The following is a 24,088-nucleotide window of genomic DNA, read 5'->3' as shown; positions in this document are numbered from 1 at the left end:
CCTGGGCTGGCTAGACTTGAAATTGCAGTCCTGCCTCAGCCTCCCAGAGCGCTGGGCTTCCAGGCGTGTGCCATCACACCCAGCTTGATTTTCTTTTGAGGTGAGTGAGAGTGGTTAGCATGCCGTCAAGTCTGCCTGGCACACATACCGCTTCATTACCCGTGTGTGGGTGTGGCCTCAGGCGAGTGAGTCAGGCTGCTGCTGGTGAGTAAAGTGCTTGTGCTTTTGAGATTTCCTTTTAGAGATTCAGCCCTTTCACATCCAGCACCTTTAGAGACTAGGCTTGGAGATCTATTGAGCATTCTTCTCACTCCTGGGAAGAGCCTAAAGTCAGGCGAGTAGTTACCCGTGACCAGAGTTCAGGGGTAAATGTCTGCCTCCCCCCCACACACACACCAGTCTACTCTGTCTCTTCCTGCTCCCCAGAGAATTTGGGCAGAGGCACCCCCTGCCCACCCTGCACAGGGCATCTGTCACCTTCAGGATAGCAGCCCTCAGGGACCTCCTGTGTGCCTCTGCCTCTGCGGTGTTCTGCTTCATCCTGGCCCTGGCCCCCGCCTGCGCCAGCCGCCGCCTTCTCCCCGTTGCTGGACACCTCCCGTTCTGCCGAGCGCTGGTGTCCTGCTGCCTGCCGTGCCTCCCTCACCCCACACTTGGTGTCACCACAGCTTCCACAGACAGATGAGCAGCCTGCTGACTCCCCAGGGCCGGCCCCCATCCCAGATCAGCACTGGGTGTGTTTTCTTTCTCTCCTTTGTTTCTTTTTGAGTGTGCTTTTTGTTGTTGCTGCTGTAATGTTTTAAAGCAAATCCCTGATGTCGTGTCATTTTACTTCTGAGTACTTGTTTCTACCAAACAGCATTCACTTTTATAATCACAATGGCATTATCACACTTAACAAAAACAACAGTGATTCCCTCAGATCATCTAATATTCAATCCAATTTCGTATTTCCCTGGTTGTCTTGAAAATGCCTCTTTACATTTTGTTTTTATTAGGATACAAACAAACTCCGCATGATTGGTTTAGGTTTTATAATCTCTCTGTGTAGCCTCCATTTCTCTTACTGTGCTTTCTGTGATGTCTCTCTGCTCTTGTCATTCTTTCAATTTGGTCTTTATTTCTAACATTTTCCTTCACATTTTGCTGTTTTGTGAGCCCTCATTTCAGATGTTTTTGTCCGGCTACCTCACTTCTGAGAACTTCTTTCTGCCTTGTGCTGTTTTTTTAAAACATTGCATAGTTGTTTCCTTAATTTCTTTGCATTCGGTTTGAAATAATTGGCTACAGCACTTATCTGCTTGTAGTCAGTTTCCTGGCCAGGTTGTCCTGTTCAGCTGCACTTTCCCCACGGTGCTAGGCGATGGGACCACGCTCCCGCGCTCAGCACTGTCCCCGTGTGTGAGCTGGACACCGTCCTGTGCCATGGAAGGAGCATGGGACTGTCACCCTGTGGCCTCCAGATGACCAAGGCGCTGCTCTGGCTGGGGAGCTCTGCAGCCAGGCGGGCCGTCTAGGCCCAGCCACGAGCCTTCAAGAGGCCCAGCTTCTCCATTGGGGTGTCTGCTAGAGGGCTCTTCGCCCCTTAGGGACTGAGGACCGCTCCCATTTTTGCCAGTTGCTCCCAGACCTGGTCAGGCCTCCCACTGGGTAGCCTTCCTTTTGGAGTGTTTCCTGGTGGCTTGGGATCTTGTGGGCGCAGGGACAGCCGTGTATCTTCACCTCCTGCCACTCAGCCTCCCAGCTGCACACCTTGGGTGGTCCCGCCCTGCTGTGTAGAGGAACTGTTCAAATCTAATTTTACTGAAGGTTTTGTCCATGCTTGCTACTGTAGTTTCTTTGTCTAGTTTCCAGAAAGAAATTTAGTGAGATTGCAGTGTTCCAGAGATTGCAGAATTACACAGGTTCTCTCAAGTGAAGTGCTGTCACCAAGGCCTTCCCGAGCCCCTCAAGACCACCGGGTCATTTGTGTTCCTCACTTGGTGCCCTAGGAGTTGCGAGACTCTTCCCCAAATGCTCTAAGCCCTGTAACTGTGATGATAGCGCCCTGAACGTAAGTTAAAGGGAAAGGCTTTTTCCAGTGTATTATGGGAGCACTTAAACTATAAATGCAAAAAGAAAACTCCATTTAAGACATTAAATATAATGGAATATATACTCAGTTGAATATCACCAAAAACTAAAGATCCAGACCTACTCTGACCCAACAGAGAAGACAGGCCTTGGTCTCTTTCTGTTATAGAGTCCTTCATTTTGTGTATATGCATGTGAGCACGCACGTGTGTGTGTGTGTGTGTGTGTGTGTGTGTGTGTACAAACACGTGTGGTTAAAGCCCGAATAATTGTGTCTCAGATGGTGTAATCTCTACACGCATGAACACAGTGCTCTCCTGCAGGAGCCAGCCTGTGCTAGAGCAGGATAAAGATGGACCTAGAGCCAGAAACAAAGCCAGAGTCCTGGCCGTCTCTGCCTGCAGTGATCGTGGGTCTCTGGGCCCACCACTCACTGCCACTAGGTTTCTTCCTGTCATTAAAATAAAGAGGTTGGGTCCTGCTTGGCTTTCAGTACTAGGATTCTTGTAAGTGTAAACATCTATTTAAGACAAATTCTAGCCCCCAAATGTAAGGATCACGAGACAGAAATCTTTTCTGAATTGGAATCTCTGCTGTAAAGTCAACCTGATAATGAAAGCAAAAGTAATACCTTAAAAAACATACGCTCCAATTTAATTTTACATTTATCTATTTGCAAGTAGCCATTGAGCTTTTTTCATTTCTTTCTCCCCCCACCCACAGTGGTAGTGTCATGGGGTATACAGTTGAGATTTCTTGAAGAAATACAATTCTGAAAATAGTACCATACGTTTCTGAAGATTTTGAATTAACACCCACAAATTGGAATGGCCCAAGGTTTGCGTTTGGAATAAACTCATGGCATATTGTTTATTCAACCACAAAGATTGTTGCACACAGAAAAGAACTCTGCGAGAAAAGTATTCAGTTACTAATAGAACAATGATGGCTACTGCATACCAAGCACATATTATGTGCTGAAGCACTTTGCTGAGCAGGAAACATTATTACTCCTGTTCTACAGGTGAGGAGAGTGGGATGAGAGAGGTAGCAGTGCGCTCACGCAAAGCGAAGCCACTCGCAGTGGGTGTCCGGGCAGCTCTTCGCAGTGCTGGGTCTGTTCCAAGCACTCTGCTCTTATCAAGCCCTTTCATCCTTATGGAGTCCCTGTGCGGTTGGTCCTGTTGGGAGTCCTTACAGACGAGGAAACTGAGGCTCAGAGAGGTTGTGTGACCTGGCCACAGTTGCGTAGACTCTTGGATCTGTCAGAGCAGGGATTTGATCCTAGGGATTCAGTGCTGTTATCTCCTGTACTGTGTTGCCCAGTGTCAGAATAAGGACTGGCGGAAAGTATCCAGAGTTCTCATGTCTAGCCATTGCATTAAAACTGAAACTTGAGGAACAAAAAGGATCCTAAGTAAAATTTAAACTCATTCTTCTTTACATTTGGGGAAACATTACATTTCAGCCATGCTGAATATCACCTGAAATTTGGCAAAACAAAACTCCCTCTTGCCTGGTCCCTGAAACCTTGAGTCCAGGGTCCATTTGTAGGAGTGCATGCTCAGTCTAGGGGACAGAAGTAAAGTGGATGTCCTCCTGGTGCCTGTGGTCCCCAAGGAGTACTCATGACCCCAACTCTGCTGGGCGCTGGCATCCTGCTGGCCCTTGGCTGCTTGGCACTGAGGCGTGTTTCTAGCAGAACTGTACTTGGAAAGGTGTTGGTCTGAACAGAGAGGCCAGCGGCTGCTGGTGGTGGTGCGAGTCTCTTACGGACGTGAAAAATGTGGAAGTAATACTTGCCCACAAGATGGAGTGGCCTAGAGAATGCTTATTTCTTGTTATTTGAACTATTTAACTGGGTTTGTATTTAGGAAAAAGTGAGATGATGCCTCTGAACGTAGGGTAGCCCACGGTTTTGTAGACACCTAGGTGGAGCCAGGCCCTGTGTCCTCTTGGCTCTCCCACTGTGCCACCAGCGCTGCCACAGGAGCCACCATTGACAGGCAAGGGCCACCATCGGCAGGTCAGCAGCTCTGCCTCGCTTGTGGTAATTGAGCTGATTGCTTGGAAAGTCTTTAGTGGCTTTTCAGCTTGAAAAGAACAAATTTGAAATAAATAAATTGATCCATTAACCTGTTAGAGGAAGGTTCCCGCTTTGCTTAGTACCCCCAAATCATCTCAGATCAGGGTGGCCAAACCACACTCTAATAGATTTCAGGGTAATATGTGGACCATAAAATGACCATTAACAAGCTCTTTTTGTTTATGAGAAGCAAGCGCTTAATGCCACCGGCCCCCATTCCACTGGGGTGCGTTCCAACCCTGTGCAGCCATTGATCAGATGAAAATGACCAGTTAGCAACTAAGTGTTTCCTGGGCTGGAGGCTTTATGAATAATGTGTTCTTCAGTTAAAAACAGCACTTTAAGCAATTGTTTAAACCCAACCATTTGGGAATGAGGGAGAGAGCTTCATGAATAATTTATTATCAGAAGAAAAGATTAAGGGATCTGAACTTTTTCACCTTCCCAAACCTTTCTGATTTAAGTGAAAATGCCTGCCAATGCTACAGATCCAAGTAAACAGGAGTCAGAATGCATACATGACACAGATAAGTTGATATACTTTCACTCTTCAGAAACCTTTGTTGGAAAAGATGTAGGAGTGTAAATAAGAGTTTTAAAGAAGAGCCAGGTGTGGAATTGCTCGGAGGGTTGTGGGATTTTAGATGTAAGATTGAACATGTATTAGCATAGTGCCATGGGAGAGCCTGAAATATGGGTAATATGTCCTTGTATCGAAAAGGACTCCATCAAAGCAGACCAGTTTGATCCCTGGTGCTTAAACATTGTGCGTTCCACTTCCTAAACAGACCACCGTCTTATAAGAATTGCATGTCCTTGATTCAAGGTTTAAATAAGAGAGTCGGGTGGGGTTGGGTATCAGTGCCATGCAGCCACACGCCCTCCCCACCTCCTCCTCTTGTCCTCCTGTCGCTGGGAGACATGAAGGCTTTTGAATTGGTGGTCCTGTTTGCTACTTGGCCACAGTGATTTGCCCTCATGAATGAAATTGTCATTGACCATCTTGGCCCTGAAGGCGCACCTGGGCCCTGCCCCTCAGTCAGGCAGATGGCCTCCAGGAGCAGCTGCCACACTGAGTGGTGACTGTCTGGGCTGAGTGTGGCTCTGGTCGTCAGTTCAAAGATGAGAAAACCGAGGCCGAGCGAGTCACTCCGCTCAAGGTCACCAGCACCCACGTTGCAGCACTGATGCTGCCCCCCCCTTGCCCTCCCAGCAGCTCAGAAGTACGCAGCGGGCACCCCACGTCACACAGGCACAAGCTCACTCTCTCTCTCTCCATTTTTTTGAGCCCCACAACAAATTGGAACACAGTCAAGAACTAAGAAATATGATAGCAGGCCTAACTGGAATTGCTGTTGTCAGTTTCCCAGACTGTCAGAGACCCTCTCACAAAGCCCCGTTTCCCCGGGTTGTCAGGGTAACGCGTTTGGAAACATGCAGCACACATACCAACAACAGCCAGAGCCGGTGCTTATGTAACGAGAGGAACTGGGGGAGCCTACAAATGCGAAGTACAAGGACTCGAGGTGGTGCCTGCAACATTAGCAAAAAATTAAAGTGTTTTCTTGTTACAAGTAAATGTGATTCTGTCTTCATTTTAAAAAGACACTCATTAGGATAGATAAAATTAAAGGTCTGCACCCAGAGAGCCAGGCAGGAGGAATCTGAACACTCTGCTAATGAGAAAATGCACATTCTCTAGCCGAGGAGGACAGAGGACGGGAGGCGGTGGGGATTGAGTCCTGCTTCTGACAGCCACTGGTATCATAAATACTTCTGCCACGATGCAGGAATCTTTTTCTGCTTGCTGGTCCTGGGGGCTTTGAACAATTTCATGTTTAAGATAGTAGGCCTCCCACTCTGAGCCAGTCACACATGAAAAAGATCCCTTGAAATTATCTGAACTTAATTTCGGGCCATTTTGTTTCAGAAATACTAACCTCAGGGGGTCTTTGTTCTCTACACTAAAACTTAATCTATTTGGAAGAATTCCATTTACTCTGTAGAAATCAACTGGTCATGGTTCCTATGAATGATACGGTTGCTGTTATCCCTGAACACTGTAAAAATGAACTTTGAAACATCTGGGTAGGACCCAAACAGAAGATGACGTACGGCTTGGAAATGGTCTAGTTGGACATTATGCTTCGATATTTTACTGGTCATTGCGGCACAGGTTTTAGAAATACATGTTCGGCTTTTTGAAGTTTTATTTTTGGATTGGAAATTTTCTTACAAACCAAAATAGATGAATCAAGTACGTTCAGATCAATGCTGAAATGTCATCCACATCTGCAAAATGAAAATCATTAGCCACTTACTTGAAACCCTGATAGAGTGAAACCCTCTTCCTCTGAACTTCGTCCAGCTTTTACCCTTCATTGAAGGAAAGAAATGCAGTCTTTAGAAAAAGGCATTGAGCCCCATTACTATTTTATTCCAGAAGTTTTCCGGAAAATACCAAAGCAGGTATTCTTGAACATGGACTGGCTCCCCACCGGGATTGATTTGAGCATGTCCAGGCGTAGACTTGAAGCACAAACTCAGTGTTTCTTCAGAAGGTGTGCTTGAAAATAGATAAAGATTTCTCAAAACCCTGTAGTACAGTTGCAGTGACATCTCAACTATAATGCGAATTTACTCTTGTGAAAGCAAAGTAGAAAAATTATGGTGGAAACTTGTTTACCTGTGGCTGGACAAGGCTTTTGAGGCTATCTTTTGAAAGAGTTTATTCATATGTGATGCTTATTGGTAGCCATATTGTAAAAGGTTCATATCTTGGGCTGTGTATGGGGCAATTTTTTCAGAAGGGTCTGGGTTCTCATCCCCACCTTACCTCAGCCAGCTGGAAGGCTCCCCACAGTCACCCATCCTCTCTGTGGAGGAAGGTTTGGGCGGGGTGTTCTCTTAGTTGCCTTCCAGCTCTAGAATTCTGTGATTCCTTTGGAGACCATTGTTATAGCTCTTGCATCTGTCAGCTCTTGGAATGTATTTCCAAACATGCTTCACATTTCCTGGAGGAAAGGGTGCTAGAAGTGGCACAGCGCATGTTGTCATCTTTCAAAGAAGAGAGCTGAAAGCCCGTTGGCCCGAGCGTGCCCCGGGTCCCAGTGAGCATGCAGGTCCCTGCTGTCTTGGGTGGAAGGGATTGCAGAGTAGAGTGGGTGGCTGCCTATGAAAGCAGAAGTTCTGCCGTGTACCCCGCTGCCTTCATTAGGCCTTGAAACGCAGAGGCCAATGGCCCATCGTTATTTACAGTGGAAATCTGAAAGAAGCTCTATTTCCCAGAGCTGTCAGCGGGCCCTTAGAACCTTGGAGAAAATGATGAAAAGTTTCTGAGTCCTGCTAACCAAGTGTAAATGCTTTGCATTGTTTAACGACAAGTAATATGCTGTCTGTTTTGAACTCAACAAAGAAAGAGATCTTTGAATTAAGGCCGAATTAAGGCAGAAAACTATCAGGGAGCATTTCAGGAAGGAAAGAAATACAGTTTATGGTTGTGATGTGCATTCCTCAGAGCCACGGCCCAGACAGCTTCGCGTTTCTTTTCTCTGAAACAGGTCACGGTTGTGTTGGCTCCCTGCCTGCCACTGGTGGTGTGGGCCATTTTAGCGGGCACGCCATGGCCTATATGTCAAGAGTTCGGCCCAGTGGGCAAAACCTCATTTATTCTAGAGGGTTAAAAATGTTGATTAGCAGGAATCTAACCTCCTGGCTTTTGTATGCATTTAAGCCAAAAGAGACCTCTCTGATGGCACATTTCCCCCTCTCCGCTGGACTGTGGCAGGGATAATTCTGTCCCTAATTAGGCAGGTGTTGAGTCTTAACCCTGAATGCCTCCTCGCTCCTCCTGGCAGCCTCTACCTACCAGCATCTTCCAATTGTGAAGTTTCGACTAATATTTAACCTCCTTGTTTCCCTACTGTCACTGTCCCTTATTATTTTCATCGACCGAGACGAATTGATCGTCTCCCCTCAGCGCCTTGCATTTGCATGTTTTCAGGCCAGCTCTGCCCTGCACGTGCGGGCTCTGTGCACCTGGTTCCCAGCAGATTCCTGCTCGAGCGCCACACCCTCACTCACTCTCACTCGCCGCTGCTGCTGTTAGCGTGGCTCCAAGCAGTTGCCCCGAACGCTGTCGCCTTGTCGACTCATCCGCAGCGTCCGTCCGCAGCCCTCCTCAGGAGGCTGTGGGCCTAGAGGAGAGCGACTGCTCCTGCACGCGCGTGGTGTCACGTCCTCTTCAGCCCACCGCGATGCCCTGGGAGTGTCCTGTGCCCACTGGCTGGCGCTCTCAGGTCAGAGCTCTGCCGCCGCAGCCCTGGCAGAGTAGGTGCATGTGGTGAGGCTCGGAGTGATGGATGGGCTGATTGACGCGACACCACCGAGCCAGCGCTGAGCTGCATCTGTCAGCTTAGCGGAGCTTCTGTTTATAAGAGTGGGTGTCTGAGATGTGAGACGTCGCGGACCTGTGCTACGAGCCGGTTTCCATCTCTCAAGCCGTTGACACTGAAGTAAATAGTTGTTTTTACTGGTTCTGTTCTGAGGCCCCCCAGTGGAAGGCGGATTAGGTGTGTACTCTTAATTACACAGGCCCTCAGAACAACCCACACAGAGGCATTAGGGTGGCCTGCTCAGCCACACAAAGTATTTATTTGTAAGCCCCGGTGGGCAGAGTCCTGCCCTTCAGTTTCCTTGACTGCAAAACATGTGTCTCCTGGAGTTGTTAAGATGCTCGTCTTGAGTCCTCCGACTTGGCTGGCCTGGTCCTTTCTGGTTACAGGCTGCTTCCAGAGCTCGTAGGGGGGACTCCCTCCCTCCCCGTGACAGTGGCAGAGGCAGTGGCTTATGCCGGAACTGTACTTGGAATGATTCTGCTGTTACAAATACTGATGGATTTTACCAAAATCCACCAAGAATAATAGATTCCAGCTCCCAGAGGTGAAGGAATGGTGTGTTATGATTAATTGAATTTTCTAGAATAATTACCATATGGACTGCAAAGATGGACAGCCTTTAGAACTGTATAATTGTTCTTCTGTGCATAGGCTCTGAGGGAATGTGTGCTTCACTCACTCACCAGCACTAGAAGGACCCTTAGCAATCATCCAGTCCAGAGGAGAGGAGGCAAGAGCCAGGAGGGCCTGGTGTGCCCACTGTGCCCACCGTGGCAGTGTGCGTGGAGAGCCGGGACGGAATCTGGATCTCTCCTCAGCAGAAACACGCTGGCCTGAGTGCTGTGGGTTCAGGTGAGGTGGTAGAGGAAGCAGTGGCGGAAGGAGCCCATCCCTTGGTGCTGGGCGATTTAATGTCCTAACATACATATCACACAGCCTATTATATTGTCTCTCCCTCCTCCCCCATCTCTCTGTGTCTGTCTCTGTCTTTGTGTGTGTGTGTGTGATGCTGGGAAATGTTGTAAGTGCCTTACATTATCTTACTCAGTCTTCACAACCAGCCTCTGAAAGACCCTGCTTCTGTTCTTTTTCCACCATGCAAGGGGGACACCCAGTCCCTCGCCTCTTGTAGAGCTGGGGCTTGGACACCTGACCGCACGATCTACAGTATTGCTTCCTGGTTTATTCATTGCTCCCTTTCAACATGAAAAGAATTTTCATTCTGGTACTGCTTTGAGGCAAGATCTCGTGTGAGTGCTAACATGCAGGTCCAGATACACCAACAGGTGTCGCCTGGGTGCAGATGCTGGAGCTCTGCGTGGTGCTCATGGGCAGACCCTGAGGCCACAAGCACTTCCCAGAGTGAGGTCCTGCTGAAGTTCTGCTGCGGCAGAGCCTACATCATCTCCCCGAGAGCCCTCCACGGCTCAGGGGGGCAGACAGCATGGTGACGACCCCGAGCTTTGTGCCTGAGCCTTGCGGGACGGTGGTGCGAGTGCACACTGCCCAGCTGCTCCGAGATGTGGCGGAGTGCACCATCCGTCCGACGCCAAAGCAGGCTTCTCAGGGTTCTCGTCACCTGAAGCCTCAGAGGACTCCGTCCTGATCTGTGTCGTCTTGGCAGCTTCTGCCCCAAACCATTATAGGTGCAGATGACTGCAGAGAATTCGGGATTCGACACCTGTTCCAAGCTCCTCCGCCGTTTGTCACAAGTCTTTCTAACCTCTTGCTCCAGGTGGTCCTGTGATTCTGAGTGTAGTAGAGTTTCGGGGGCATCCGGCACATTCACACCGTGGTGCGCCCTTCCCCACAGCGCCCTCCACCCTCAGCACTGTTCGTCCTGCAGAATAGACACTACGTGCTACAGTTCCCCTCCTCTCTCCTCTCCTGCGCGGTCTGTGAATCTGACTGCTGCAAGGGAAGTCAGTGTAGCACTTGCCTTGTAGTCTCTGTCTGACCTCTTTCACGTAGCGTCACATCCTTGGAGTTCATCCAGCTGTGTCACAACTGCCTTGGCTTTAAAGGCCAGTGGCTGTTCCGTTGCGTAGTGTACACGGCACGGTTCTTTGCTGTTTTTGGGTTTTGTGTTTTGCAGTGCTGGGGATCAAACACAGGGCCTTGTGTATGCTAAGCAAGCATCCAACTGTGGAGCCACAGCCCCCTCCGCTTGGTGCATTATATTTTCATTATATTACTGGGTGCTATTTGCTAATATTTCACTAAGGAATTTTGTGTTGTTCATGAGGAATTTCATTGAAAATGTTCTTTATTTATAATGCCTATGTATAGTTTCAGTGTCAGAACAATGTTTCCCCCATTTTCTTCCTCTGTTTTCTGAATTGCCGTAAGATTGGTGTTATTTCATCGCTAAGTGCTCAATAGAGTTAACAAATGAGTCCGTGTGGGCTTGGACTTGTATTTATGGGGGATTTTTTATAACAAACTCACTTTAAAAAAAAAAATAGATGTAGGATTATTTGGACTTTTGTTTCTTAGTATATCCGTTGTGTAATTCATATCTTTTAAAGACATCCAGTTCATCTAACTTGTCAAGTTTACTGGCATAGTTTTTCACATTATCCTCATGACGTCGCTAGAACCTCACCGATGCCGTTCATTCATCCCTGATGTTAGTAAATTGGGTTTTTCTCCCTTGTTCAGTCTAAGTGGTTCCTCAGTTTTATTAATTTTATTTCAATAACATGTTATTGGTTTCAATAATTTTCTGTTTTTATCCATTTTCTGTTTCGTTGATTTATATACATTGTTATTATTTTCTTCTGCTTCACTTTGCTCTTGTTTTCCTCTTAAAATGGAGACTCAGATATTTGGTCTTTAAGGCTTTTTCCTTCTATAAACTTTTAAAGACTATATTTCCCCTCTTAACCATAGCTTTACCTGCATCTCACAAATTTTCATATATTCTCATTATCGTTTAGTTCAAGATCTTTTCTAGTTTCCCTTGTGGTTTCTCTTTTGCCTCACGGGTTATGTAGAGGAGGTGTGTAGTTAAGATGCCAAACGTCTGGGGGAGAGGGTTCCTAACACGGTTTGCTACTGACTTGTAACTGGGGCTGTGGTCAGAGGTGCTGTGCCTGGTGCTGAGGTTTATTTCAAGCCCGGCCGTGTGCCCTGAGGCAGAGCAGCCCGCACCTTCTGTGCTATGTTCTTGGCTCTGAGCCACCAAGAGGCATGTGAGCGTTTTAGCGCACACTGAGGCTGTTGTAGATCATAGATAAATTTGCCCTTCCAAGCTTTTTTCTTTTTAGTCATTCTTGCGACCTTCCTGGCTTCGATCCCGAAGTCTGTCTTCACCTTTCCCTGGACAGGAGTTTCACTGGAGCGGGGTTCCACAGAGCAGGCAGGCATCGGCAGAGGCTCAGACTAGTTGCTCACTCTTCTTGTTTGATCCACAGTATATTCCTGGCCTCAGGAAGCTGTGGCAAACAATGTCCACTTCCGGCCTACAGAGGGCACCTTGTCGGTTTGCTCAGGGCACTGCCGGCCTGGTCCTCCTGACCTCAGGTGGGACCCCAGGTTTGGCTCCACTGAGAGAAACACGTCCTGGCACCACTTGTAGTTCCTTTGAAAATGGCAAGAGGAATTTTGAGCCATAGCTGCATCCTGGAGCCGTTGGATTCTCCATTAAACAAGCCCTGCTCCATGGGTGTGCACGGTGCCTGCCAGTCAGCAGCTCCCTCAGTGCCAGTCATTGATCTGTGCTGCTGACTGTGCTTATCCATATCTCCTCCTCTGGTGCCTCCAAGAGGACCAGTGGATCTCCACACACACACACACTGGGGATCGAACTCAGGACCTTGAGCTTCCGAGGCAGGCACAGAGCCACTAAGCTACATCCCCAGAGCGAAGAAGTCTTGTTTAGGAGGAACAAAAATACCATTTATAAATACAGGCAAACTCTTTTAAAACAAAGTTATTTAATTATCTCCTTTACTTAAAAAAAAAAAAAAGTGTTCCTAAACTCATCCACAAGCTACCTGTAGGATTTTTGTCATAACCTTTGGTTGGCTGTTCTATTTGCATAATATTTTCCTTCAAATTAATTTAATTTTGAAACCAAACCTCTCTAGTGGCATAATCGAGCAGTGGTATTTATGAAGTTGTGGGTTTTATGTGGCAGTTCTACATATTTTCATGTATACACGTGATATGAAATGGAACATGTCCATCCATGTATCACCTAAAACCACTTCTTGTACTACTTTGTGAGTGTGTGTGTCATGTTTTGAAAATTGTTTCTCTGGGGCAAATAGGAAGTTGATGGTTAACTTAGTGGGGAGAACAGACTATCACTTGACAGTGTCCTGAGAGGGAATTCTTTGTTTTTACAGCTTGGAGGCGCAAAGATGCTAAGAAGGGGAGGAGGGGAGGCTGAGGCAGGAGGATTGCTGGTGTCCAGGAGTTCTGGCCCAGCATGAACAACATAGTGAGGCCTCGCCTCTCTCTAAATCAGACAAAAAAGGGATGAAGCAGAAGTTTTAAGGGCTGGGGGTGCAGCTCGGGTAGAGCATGTGCCTACTATGCTCAAGGCCCTGGATTTAATTCCCAGCACAGGAAGAAAGGAAGGGGAGGAGGGCTGGGGATGTAGTTCAGTGGGAGAGCAAGTACATAGCATGCACAAAGGTCCTGTGTTCAGTGCCAGCCCTGACTGAGAAGAAAGAAGGGGAGGTGGAAGTAAAGGAAAACCAGACTGGGGAGCCTGTGTATTTCTCAGTGAGGCAGGTCCTCTCATGAGGCCGTGTCGAAGGACAGAAAGTTCAGAACCAGCCGCATCCTCTGGTCAGATACTCCAGGAAAATGTTTGTGACATGAACACTGTTCTGTTGAGTAAGCAGACTGTATAGATTGTTTCATAACCAGTAAAGAATACTTACGGCACGATTATGCTCCTTCACTTAAGTCTTTTCCTGCTCCCTGAATTCCTCACTCCAGTGTGAGGCATCCGTGTTGGTTTCGGCGTCACACGTTTTGCTTGCTGAGGCCCTTGCATTGTCCTGGGAGGAGGCTGGTGGGGCTTTGGTAAAGGGACCCGGGGAGGAGCCTTGCCCATTCCTGGTGACTTCGCTCCTCTCCTCCAGCCAGCACCGGAAGCCGGGTGTTGGAGAAACGCTGCCGCCCTCCGCAGCTGGCCTATGGTCCTTGTCCCCCTTTGCCTGTGCTGTTGCCGGCTCTGGTGGTGGAGGGACACAACAGCCCTGCACCGCTACAGGCCCACCCTCCTTCCAGTGCTGCCTTCGGTGCCTCACACCTCAGGCTTCTGCCCTCCAGCCTGCCTCTGTGTAGCCAGCTCCTGAGCAGCCCTGTCCAGAGAGGCTGGATCTGCCTGCTGCAGTACGTTCTCCATCCCAAGCGATCTTTCCTCCTCCTCCTTACTATCGGAAATGTGGTACAGTGGGCCCTTGCCTTATGAACTCAGTCCGTTCCCAAGGGCTGGTTGTAACTCAAGTTGGTCAGTGATGGCTCAGGCTCCTCATAACCTCCAAAGCCTCTCTCCCGTACACAGGCAGATCTCAGGGTCCTTAGAGAGACGCCGGCCCAGGAGTTCTTACTTAGCCTCACAAGGGAAGGATTGTAAAGTTCCTTCCGGACTCTTTAAGGGTTAGATCGGTGTCTGAGACCGTCTGGTAGCACAGGTGACTGGCATTCAGGTCATAACTCAAGACGTTGTTCCTAAGTTAAACTAAAATTCCAGTTGTAACCCGTTGTTCATGTGTCAGGCCAGTCATAACTCGAGGGTCCACTGTGACGTGTTGAAGATGAACAGGAATCCTGCTTTCCACACGTACTCTTCAAGCAGCTCTCTGTTGCTATGATTGACGCTGACGCTTTGTATCCCTCTCTGCTGGGGCCAAACTTCCTGACCTCTTCCTGCAGAAAAGTTGCAGTATCTGTCTGTGCAGAGGGAGCCACTGATAGTACTGGGGCGGATTCTGAGCTAAATGCCTTGTGTGCTGCCCTCTTCTAGGACTTACAACAAAGATGAGGGCGACGGTGCCGAGTGTGCATCCAGGTCCCTGGAGTCCTCAAGCTCGGCCTCAGATTCTGTGATGCTAGAAGTCATTTCAAGGGGTCCACACGAGCATCCGTGGGTCACCGGTGTGTAGAGAGCCTGCCTTTGCCGGGCTGGGGCCGGAGGTGGGCTGAGGGGCGCGCGCGCACGCACGCACGCACGCACCCACCCATCCGGACCGGAGGCGACCAGCCTGGGAGTGCGTCAGGCATCGGGTCTGTCTGTGGCAGCGGGTCTATCTGCACAAGGCTCCATCGTCGTCGGCACTTCCCTCTGCCTCGTAACCTGGCCACTGTGCTCTTGCGTTGTCACGGGGGTTGGGGGGACACCTTGCTGTGTCCATGGGCTCTGGGTGATGAGATTTTCTGCTTTAGACTTTTGTACTTGTGGAAGAATCAGTTACAAAACAGGCTCTTTTTACTCTCTTCTGTGTTTTGCCTTAATTCAGTCTGCTTACCTCAACCTCACTGGCTCACTGATGCTTATTGAGTGTGTATTTTGTGCAGCATCGCTGTGGGCTGGAGGCCCCACACGCTCCCTTTCAGGAGTTGCCTGTCTCATGAGTGAAAGAAAATGAAATCACCATCACTTAGATAGTGTACTTATCCCGGGAGAGATTTTGCGGTTTCCTGCCGTGTATGCATTAATTATTGCTGTGACCATCCCAGATTGTGTTGGGGACCGTGATCGTTTCTCGCTGTGGAACCGGCTGTGTGCATCCCTAGCGACATTAAAATGAAGCCTCGTTGTGTGGGGGAGCAGCCTGCGGTTCCTGCAGAGGTCTCTGCCTCCGCACGCAACTGGTCCTTGGTGGCCTGGGGAGGGCATTCATTTCATGCCCAGCTTGCGGGCTTGTGCCGGGAGCCAGGGCGGCCCTCCTGGGTAAGCAGCCCTGCTCCAGCGCCCGCCCTCGGAGCCCACCGACACTGACTTCATAGCCATTGTTGGTTGGTGTTGTGGGAAAGTCCAGCGTGTTTTGTTGTTTGAGGGTTTTTCTCTATCTAAAGCATGTGAGAGCTCGAAGAGAACGGAATTACAAGTCCTTCCCTGTCTTCATACATAATGGCTTAAATGTTTGGGGGGAAATTGGGATCCATAAGAGACCTGCATAAATTTGTAATGGAAGAACATAACTTTACAAAACCAGGTGCCTTTTAGTTATAATACAGAATAAAATGCAAAACAAATATCCACTGTTGTACCCCTTCCTTTTGCCTACCATGTATGCACACAAATCAAATTGCGAATCACAGAGTCAGAAGCCCAGCAGGAGAATGTCAGGACACCTACCTGTCCTGTCTTTTGCTGTTGGTGGTGTTTGATTTTTTTTTTGGTACTGGGGATCAAACTTGGGGCCTTGCTCTTGCAAGGCAGGTGGAGGAACCACTGAGCTAAATTCCCGGCCAGCCATCCTGTTCTTTTGCTGGAGGAAAGCAGCGTGTGAGCGCGTGCGCTGTCACTGCTGAGGACAGCATCCCTGAAAGCATCCAGTCTGTGGCTCACAGAGGCACTGAATGGGCACCCCTGGGATGACTGAAAAAGCGGAGATCACCGGTTATCTTCACCTTGTCCCCAGATTCTTACAGGAAGCCTGGAGAATGACAGGAGTGAAATCTGTTTCCATGGGCTCCTCACTGACCTAATGAAAGCACTGTGGTGCGAAGAAATAGCTGGAGTGGGTTCTGAGGGCAGCGCTGGGCAGCTTGGCAAGTGCCAGCACCTTGGGCGGGTCCCCAGGTTTCCCTTTGCCCGTCATGTACGGAATGGGGGCGTCAGACACACCTTGCTCATTTCCCCGAGCTGGTGAGAGCAAACGAAGCAAAAGATGTGAGTCTTCGAAAACGAAGCCTGGCCGGTCTCTTGCTCAGCCCTTTCCTCAGGAGCCCAGGCCCTCAGCAAGTGTCTTAACATGCAAAAGGAAGTGCGTGTTAGAAGTCTATTCCATGCTGTACTTGTCTCCTGCTCCAGTCCACGACATGGCTGTGACTCAGGCCGCTGGACAGGAGGAGGCAGGCAGGCAGCTTGTTCCCGCGTCTCCATGAGTAATGGGTCTCTGCGCATTTGGCGCCTTGGGGAGCTGGAGGGGTGCTTGGTTTGGTGCTGGTTGGTCCTGTGTTCAGGCAGTGCGTTCTCACATTTTAGATCCACAGGGGAGAGAGGGCCAAGCCCTCCCCACACACACCTGCCCCCTACTCCCCTTCCAGGAGGCCCCTCTTCACTCCTCAGCCCGGTCTGCCTAGAGACCAAAGTTCCCGAGAGCATTGCTTCTGAAAGGACCCGGGCAGGGAGTGGGCAGCTGGTTGTGTGGGGATGGGAAGGGATGTGGAGAGAGATACATAAACACCGCACGAGTGCTCCTGCGTCCGTCTCCAGGTTTGCTTGTGGACACATGCTTTAGAAAGCACTTTGCGTTTTGACAGAATAACCAGAATCTTTAACAACTGTAATGCAAACATTTTACAAATCCTGGGTGTGAGCAAGTTTGACCTGTGTTTCCAGCTTCTCTCTCCAGCCGCATGAGATGAGTGGTTGTAGTTTCAGTCGGGCCTCTTCACAAGAAATTAAGCAGGCCCCCCATCTGTTTGTGCCCACTGTCAGGGCTTCTCAGGCTGGGCGCTGTGGACAGGTGGGGAGGAAGAGCTTCAGTCACTGAGATCGTGCGGTCAGCGCCCCAACTCTGGAATTGTGTATGGGTGGGAAAAGTGAACAGCATGTGTCTTCCACACAAGGGCAAATGCTATTTAAATCCGGCCGGAGCTGCAAGCATCACACTCACATGACATCACTGGCTGGGGGCCAGACTTGTTGTGGGGGTTTCAGTTTTTTGTTTTTCTTTTGACAAGGGTCAGACTTTAGAGAACTAAGCCATCTGTCCAATAAATTATTTTATGCCTTTAATAATAATAAGTAGTTTGCCATGTAGCTTAACATACAGAGTAGAAAATTAAAAAATTACAAAATCGGTATCTTTAGAAATGTCTTCCACATTCTGTGTTGTTATCATTTTGGTATTGTAATCCCGGCTTGGTAGCACACATCTTCTTTGTCCTCTTGTTTTGCAGAATTAATTAGTTCATTAAAAGCACCGTTTTTCAGCTGGCATGTTAATGCAGCCTTCCTTAGAAGGCTCTTGCTTCTAAGAGGCATTGAGCTCCTGCTAAAACAGATGCAGGGATTCTGTGGGAGCATATTAAGCCGAGGGACTTGAAAGGGTGTCTGCTTTCTTTGAGGTTGCTTTTGTGGAGCTCTCTGGCTGCTGTTGTTGGTGACTTGGCAGTTAACGTAGTGAACTCTCCCACACCTCAACCTTCACCTGGTAAAGAGAACTTTGCCTTGTGTGGGTTTCATAGCGGCCTGACTTGTGTCTCCAGGGCTGTCTGCTAACATTCTGTCCACTTGTTCAGCGGGTCCCTAAGCAGTGCTCGCTGGGTACCAGGCACTGTGGCCCAGTGCTGGGGTTCCCGAGGAATAGGCAGTCACCTAATCCCAGAACCTTGTAGGGAAGCTAGGCTAAGAAACCAACACTCAGAAATTGTGTGATTGCAAATGTGCGGGAGCAATTGTAAGACCCATACAAAGTGGGAGTATTGATGGGGTGGTGCCATCCTTTAAGCTGAAACCCAGAGTCTTGCATCATGAGAAGCGATGACCAGGGCTGGGGAGCAGGAGTAGTTACACTTACAACCCCTGGGGAGCCCCCCAGGAATGAAGCGGCTCCGCTGAAGGGTCTTCTCCACCCCTGGCCGCCAGAGACTGGTTCTGAGCTGTGGCGCAGAGAGCCTCCTGTGTCCACGCGAGGAGCTCACCTGTAATCGCATGACCCTGAGGTCACGGTCACCTGTCCCTCACCTTGTTGGAGGGACTAGTCAACTGCGAGAGACCTCTCAGATATCCACAGGAACCGCAGGGGTCGATTGATAAGTGGAGAAGGGGAACGCGGACGGAGGCACACTGACAGGGATGTAACTCAGTGCAGCCGTGTGGGAGACAGTCCGGAGGTGCCTCAGAAATTAAAACTGGAAGTACCATGTGACTTAGCAGTCCCGCTGCTGGGCGTATCGTCACAGGAAGTGAGGTGTGTTAAGGAGACATCGCACCCCCATGTTCATTATGGCACTATTTGTAATAGTCACGATGTAGAATCAACCTCTGTTCATTAACCAATCAGTGAATAAAGAAAATACGTACATATGTTATTTAGCTTTTTAAAAAACAGAAGAAAATCCTGTCACTTGCAACATGGGAGAAGCAGGAGGTCACTGTGTCACCGCGACACAATGTCACGTGGCCTCACTTCCTGTGTGGTCTAGAAAAGTTAGCTCAGAAGCAGTAAAATGGAAGTTACCAAGAGCTTCGAATGGGAGACGGGTGCAGGCTGAAAGGTACAGATTTTCAGCTGGGAAGAATAAGCTCAAGAAGCGACTACAGCTGATGACAGTGTATGCGTGAAGATTGTGCAGAGGTGGATTTAAATTGTTCCCACCACAGGCAAAAAATGTACGTGAGGTGCCGCATGAGTCAGTCAGCCTGATGTAGCCGTTCCACAGTGTGTGCATACTACTCCGAAACGTGTGCATAATGCATATGCAAATCTTGTTTGTTTATTAAAAACAAGTACACAAAAACTAGACTAAGGGCTCTGTCACAGAGCCATTCTGAGGCTGGCCAAGCTCTGCTCTGCACCCCTCCCTGTGCCCCCGTCTGCACTGGGCTAGGGCCTCACCGCCTCCCAGAAGCAGCTGCCCTGGAAAAGACTTAGCCCTCAGAAAGCAGCAAAGAACACCAGAGATTTCTGGTCTGGAAAGGGTCCAAACAGGATTCTTAACTTCGGGGCCCCGGGAACTGACGGAGACCGTGTTCTAGTTTTCAGTACCTTCTCTGAGGGGTTTGTGACTCAGCACAGTCAGAACCACTGTTGAAATGAACTAGAAAACTCAGTCATCTTCCACACGCTGGTGACAAGCCTTGGATTTTGGAGGTTGGGTCTGCGTGTCATTGCACTGGGCTGAGTGCAGGTGGACAGTGGTGGAAGAGACTCTGGCAAGCTGCTCTGAGACCACCGGACTGTCTAGCAGGAGCAGGGCTCCGTGGGGTGACGTGCGCGAAGGCCGTGCAGCTCGCCTCGTGAAGCGCTGTTCAGTCCCAGATTGACAGGGCTGTCGAGTGAGGAACCGCAAGGTCCTGGTGTTAATTCTCCCGTCAAGACCCTGCAAAGGAGCAGACTGAGCTTCTTGAAGAAACTCGAGAAAACCAAACTGACAGGCTCCGGAAACTGAGTGTTAGAATCTAAGAGTGATGTAGCTGTTGCTGACCAAGCAGAGACACTGTGATCGTGGAGACAGAAACTTGGTCCCGGGTCCCAGGAAGCCATTGAGAACTTCCGGAGAGTTGGCTGGTTTGCCCTGGAGAAGATGGGATCAGAAACATGGAGCATCTGACTATGGTTAGGGAGCAGGGCAAGGAAAACAGGGCTCTTTCTGGTTGCTTAAAAGTTCATGTTCTGCCTGCAAACCCTGAAGTCTGAATCACACCTTGGTCTGAACCTGTGATTTCTGGAAGTTTGTTTCCACCAGGCTCCTGAGCCATCGAGCCAGCTCATGGGGCTGCGTGCTTCCAGAAGGAGAACCGAGCAGCTCTCCATTCTCGAAAGGCTCCTGTGATGTAAATAGGAACAGCAATCTTTCCAAGTTATTACCCTGTTAACAGGTTGACAGATATGTGCAAATTGTGACTCACTGCTCAATTTGGCACCAAATTAATGTCTTTCCGCGCCGCGTCTGCTCAAGTGTAAACTAGTCACCACTGCTGTGTGACTGCTTGTTTGCCTATATTCCAAAGGTAAAAATTAAAGTGATTTGGTTCCGCACAGAATGGAGTGTGACATATGGTGGCAGTGTGGGAGGAGAGCACGCTGTTCCTACCTGTCCTCAGCACTGTGCTGCGCGGAGCAGAGTGAGCGGGCGCCTCGGGCTGAGCTCTGTGCCCCAGCAGTGCAGCCTGGGGGTGCTGCCGAGGACCCCCTCCCCTGCGGGCCCCGCCCTCAGCAGGAAGAAAGGCCCTTCTGTCTCCAGCCCTCCCGTTTGCTGTCCCGCCTTCCTGGTTTCCGTCTGAAAGCTGCTGAGTCTATTTAAAAAATGAAGTGTTTTGATTTTTACTTCTTGAATCTAGACATTGTTTTCTTCTGCTAAAGCTACAGCTGACTTTCTCTTGTTTTTTTTTTTTTTTTTTTGGCAAACACCTAATGTCACCTGTAACAAAGAAATTTGCATTGCCTTTATGTTAGGCATGTGAATGAAAACATCTTCCTAAAAAATGTGCTTTTGCCTAATAAAATCTTTGAATTGAGCCTGCTGAGCTTTATCTAAGATCACTGCTTGGGGAAGCAACAACAACAAAAGATCCAGCCCAGACCTTTCTGCTTTCCTCTGCCAACTGCAGATATTTTTCTTAAGTTCTGTATTCTTTCTGCAGCTGCCTCCCCTTTAGAGTACAAGCGGGTTAGAAACGGCTGGCACCTTGTTATGTGTGTGCCCACACAGGGTGCTGGCTCTCCAGTCAGGCGACGCTGTGGAATTCGGGAAGCCTGCACCTTGCTTGGTTCCTGGCTCGTGTGTGACCTGTTTTCCTGGCCTGCCAAAGAGACTAGTTTTACAGAGTGGATTTGCAAGGCTTCAAGGTGAAAGGTACAGGGGAGAGCAAGCTAGGATGTGTTACCTTTGCACTGAAGTGCTGCGTATTCATTTGCTTTCTGCTGTCCAGGGCTATGATGGCTATTGATTGAGAATCAGCTAGAATACATCACCTGCCCCTCATTAGCATGTACTCAGCAGTGACCTCCATTCACACAGGACAGTGGATTTTTGCTTCCTGCTGAGTTGGAAGAAATGAGGTTTAAGACACATACATAGAGCTGGGGATTTAGCTCAGAGGTTCTGCCGCCTGCTTTGCAAGTGCAAGGTCCTGAGTTCAATCCCTGGTACCAAAAAAAAAAAAAGAGTAACAAGACACATACATAGAGTTAAAACAAGTTTATAAATACGTGACCTTGTGGCATGAAGTTTTGTAAAGTGTCCCCCTCCATTTCAGCAGCCATCGATGGTGCTGAAAAGTGAGCTGATCTCCTCCTTTCTTCACTGCTCACGTTTTGGGAGCGTTGAAGCCAGGATGCAGGGTTGTGCACAGAGCCGCTGTGACTAGGAGGAGGCCAGGCACAAGGATGTGTGCAATCTTGGTCTGTCTCATAGCTGCCTGGGAACATTGTCCTCCAAACCATTACCGAGCCAACAGAACGAGGCCTTTCCTTTCGGAAACACCCCTTGCTCTTTCTAAGCAAACGCCTTTTGATGCTCTTCGTGCCGTGGTCCTTTCAAGAGGGGAGACAGGTGTTGGCACCACACTGATCTGTAGAGGCCCTGCTGTAGCCTGGGTGAGTAGTGAGTAGCGGAGCCTCCCCCCACCCCTCCGGGAGCAAGCAGTACCCAGCCTCTCCCCTCTGCACTCCTCCTTCTCTGTCACCACCGGGCCGGCTGTCCTTACTCCACATCCCTCTTCAGCATGAGCTGAAAGCTGCACATAACACTTACCAAGGAAAACCTGGTGGGCTGATCTGTAGGATTATTTTCTGACTTTCATAGTGGATATGTAGTGTTCACTTTCTGATAAATGGCATTATGTTGTCTGCTGTCTTGCGAGCCACGGGTTTCGAAGTGAGATCTTTTCATGTTGTACATGAAGAGCTTATCTCTTCCTTCCCCTAGAGACTAGCTATTACCCGCCCCTGATTTAATGGATGTGTAATGTGATTTGTCATATCCAATGGATGCAGAAATCTAATGCAAGACCCTTAATAGATAGTTTTGCGTCTCAACTGTTCTCCATCCCCTTTGTGTCCGGGGTGATTGGGCAGTGATCCCACATATTAGTATGATTTTACTCTCTGGGGACCTGAGCAGACACAGATCTGTTTGCACTGTGGGGCTGGCAGCGCACAGGGAGCCTCCCGCCATGCCGGCGGGTGGGCTCATCCTGCTGGGAGGGGGCACTTTTGCAGAATAGCCTATGGTGTGTTTGTGGTGAAACTATGAAAAAGATCGCTTGGAATCTGAGTCCCTAATACATGCCGGAAACCACCACTAAGGGCCCGATGTCTGTGGCCTCAGTGATTTATGGGATACAAGTTCCATTTGGGCCAGAAGAGCTCCATTTTGGTAGCTTGCCTGATAAGCTTCGCTGTAGTGAGAGAAATTTTAGAGTCAGAATTTAATAAAATAATAGTTATGTAGAAAACTAATAAATAAAAATGATAAAATAGACATTCAGGAAAACAGGAAGCTATATAAGTAAATAAATTAGTCGTGAGCCCCTATGTGGTTCTGCTTTTAAAACTTAGAGCAGAGATTGTGGAATCTAAACACAGTACTGATTTCAACAAAAGTTACAATATACTATAATTTGAATCAACTGGTATAATTCGAATCAACTGGTAAAACTGGAATGACTCCAGGTGCTTAAGACAGAAGGAATTTATCCCAAAGAATTGGTCACTCAGTGACCGATGGCCCACAGAGGGGAACAACAAGGGAGCCCCAGCCTGCCCCAGCCCAGGAAAGAGGGCAAGGTGGGGAAGGAGACACAGCTGCACTCTGGTCTCCTGTAGGAAAGTGGATCAAAAAGCAAGAGGTAACATCCAAAACACTTTACTTAGAAGATGGAAGTAAATATCATAAGAAATCACTAAAAAGTGGTCAGCTCTAAGAAGGCAAGGGGATGAAGAAAGGAGTGGTATTTTTTCGTAAAAAGCCTTACAGTACTGTTTGCTTTCATTAAAATGTATCAGTCACACTGGTAAAAAGTTATACTTGGAAGTGAAGCCTCGAGTAGGGCTCCTGTTCACATGTTTGTTGCTTTTCCTGACCAGATATGTTGACGACGTGATCAGCCGCATCGACAGGATGTTCCCTGAAATGTCCATCCACCTATCCAGACCCAATGGGACGTCAGCGATGCTTCTGGTAAGATATCCTTGCTTGCCCTTTGTGGGGACATGCAGAAGGAAACTTGTCTTCCAAGTTAATTCTGGTCCTGTGTGGTAGGATCTGTTGACTGGAGATTAAGTCCCCATGTGATGGCAAATAGCGTTATTTTCTTTGCTGGAGTCCTATAGGTTAAAAATTCTGTACTTTGAAGCCTTACTTTTGAAAAAAATTGCAGACTCGGGTGAGAGTTAACCAGAGAGAAAAGACACTGTCACTTTAAGTTAGCTCATGTGCAGACCCCCCACCCCCACCCAATAACATTGCAGCGAATCTGTTTCTGTTTTTCAAAGGGGTGCATTAGACACAAGTAATGCACTGGGTCCTGCTAGAGAAACCACTCTGCTAAACTAGAAGCAGCATTTTTGGAAGTCGGTTATAAGACTATCACATAAAGGCCAGGGATGTAGCTTAGTGGCACTGCACCTGCCTGGCATGCTCAAGGTCCTGAGTTCCATCCCAAGTACAA

The 24,088-nt window shown here is 48.6% G+C and overlaps 1 protein-coding gene across 2 annotated transcripts in view; it reads left to right on the top strand.

The window, feature by feature from the left end:
* Med27 (mediator complex subunit 27) overlaps window positions 1-24,088 on the top strand; it is a 173,172-nt gene that overhangs the window by 95,151 nt on the left and 53,933 nt on the right. For both annotated transcript variants that reach the window (XM_010627394.1, XM_010627392.1), the window contains exon 4: window positions 23,505-23,598. In XM_010627394.1, coding sequence (XP_010625696.1) covers window positions 23,505-23,598 — 94 coding nt within the window. The remainder of the gene's footprint in view (window positions 1-23,504; window positions 23,599-24,088) is intronic.

Source organism: Fukomys damarensis, unplaced genomic scaffold (assembly GCF_012274545.1).
Source record: "Fukomys damarensis isolate Sample0158 unplaced genomic scaffold, DMR_v1.0_HiC HiC_scaffold_36, whole genome shotgun sequence".
Taxonomy (NCBI): Eukaryota; Metazoa; Chordata; class Mammalia; order Rodentia; family Bathyergidae; genus Fukomys; species Fukomys damarensis.
The sequence above is the reverse complement of the archived record's forward strand: the minus strand, read 5'-3'. Positions and strand labels throughout refer to the sequence as shown.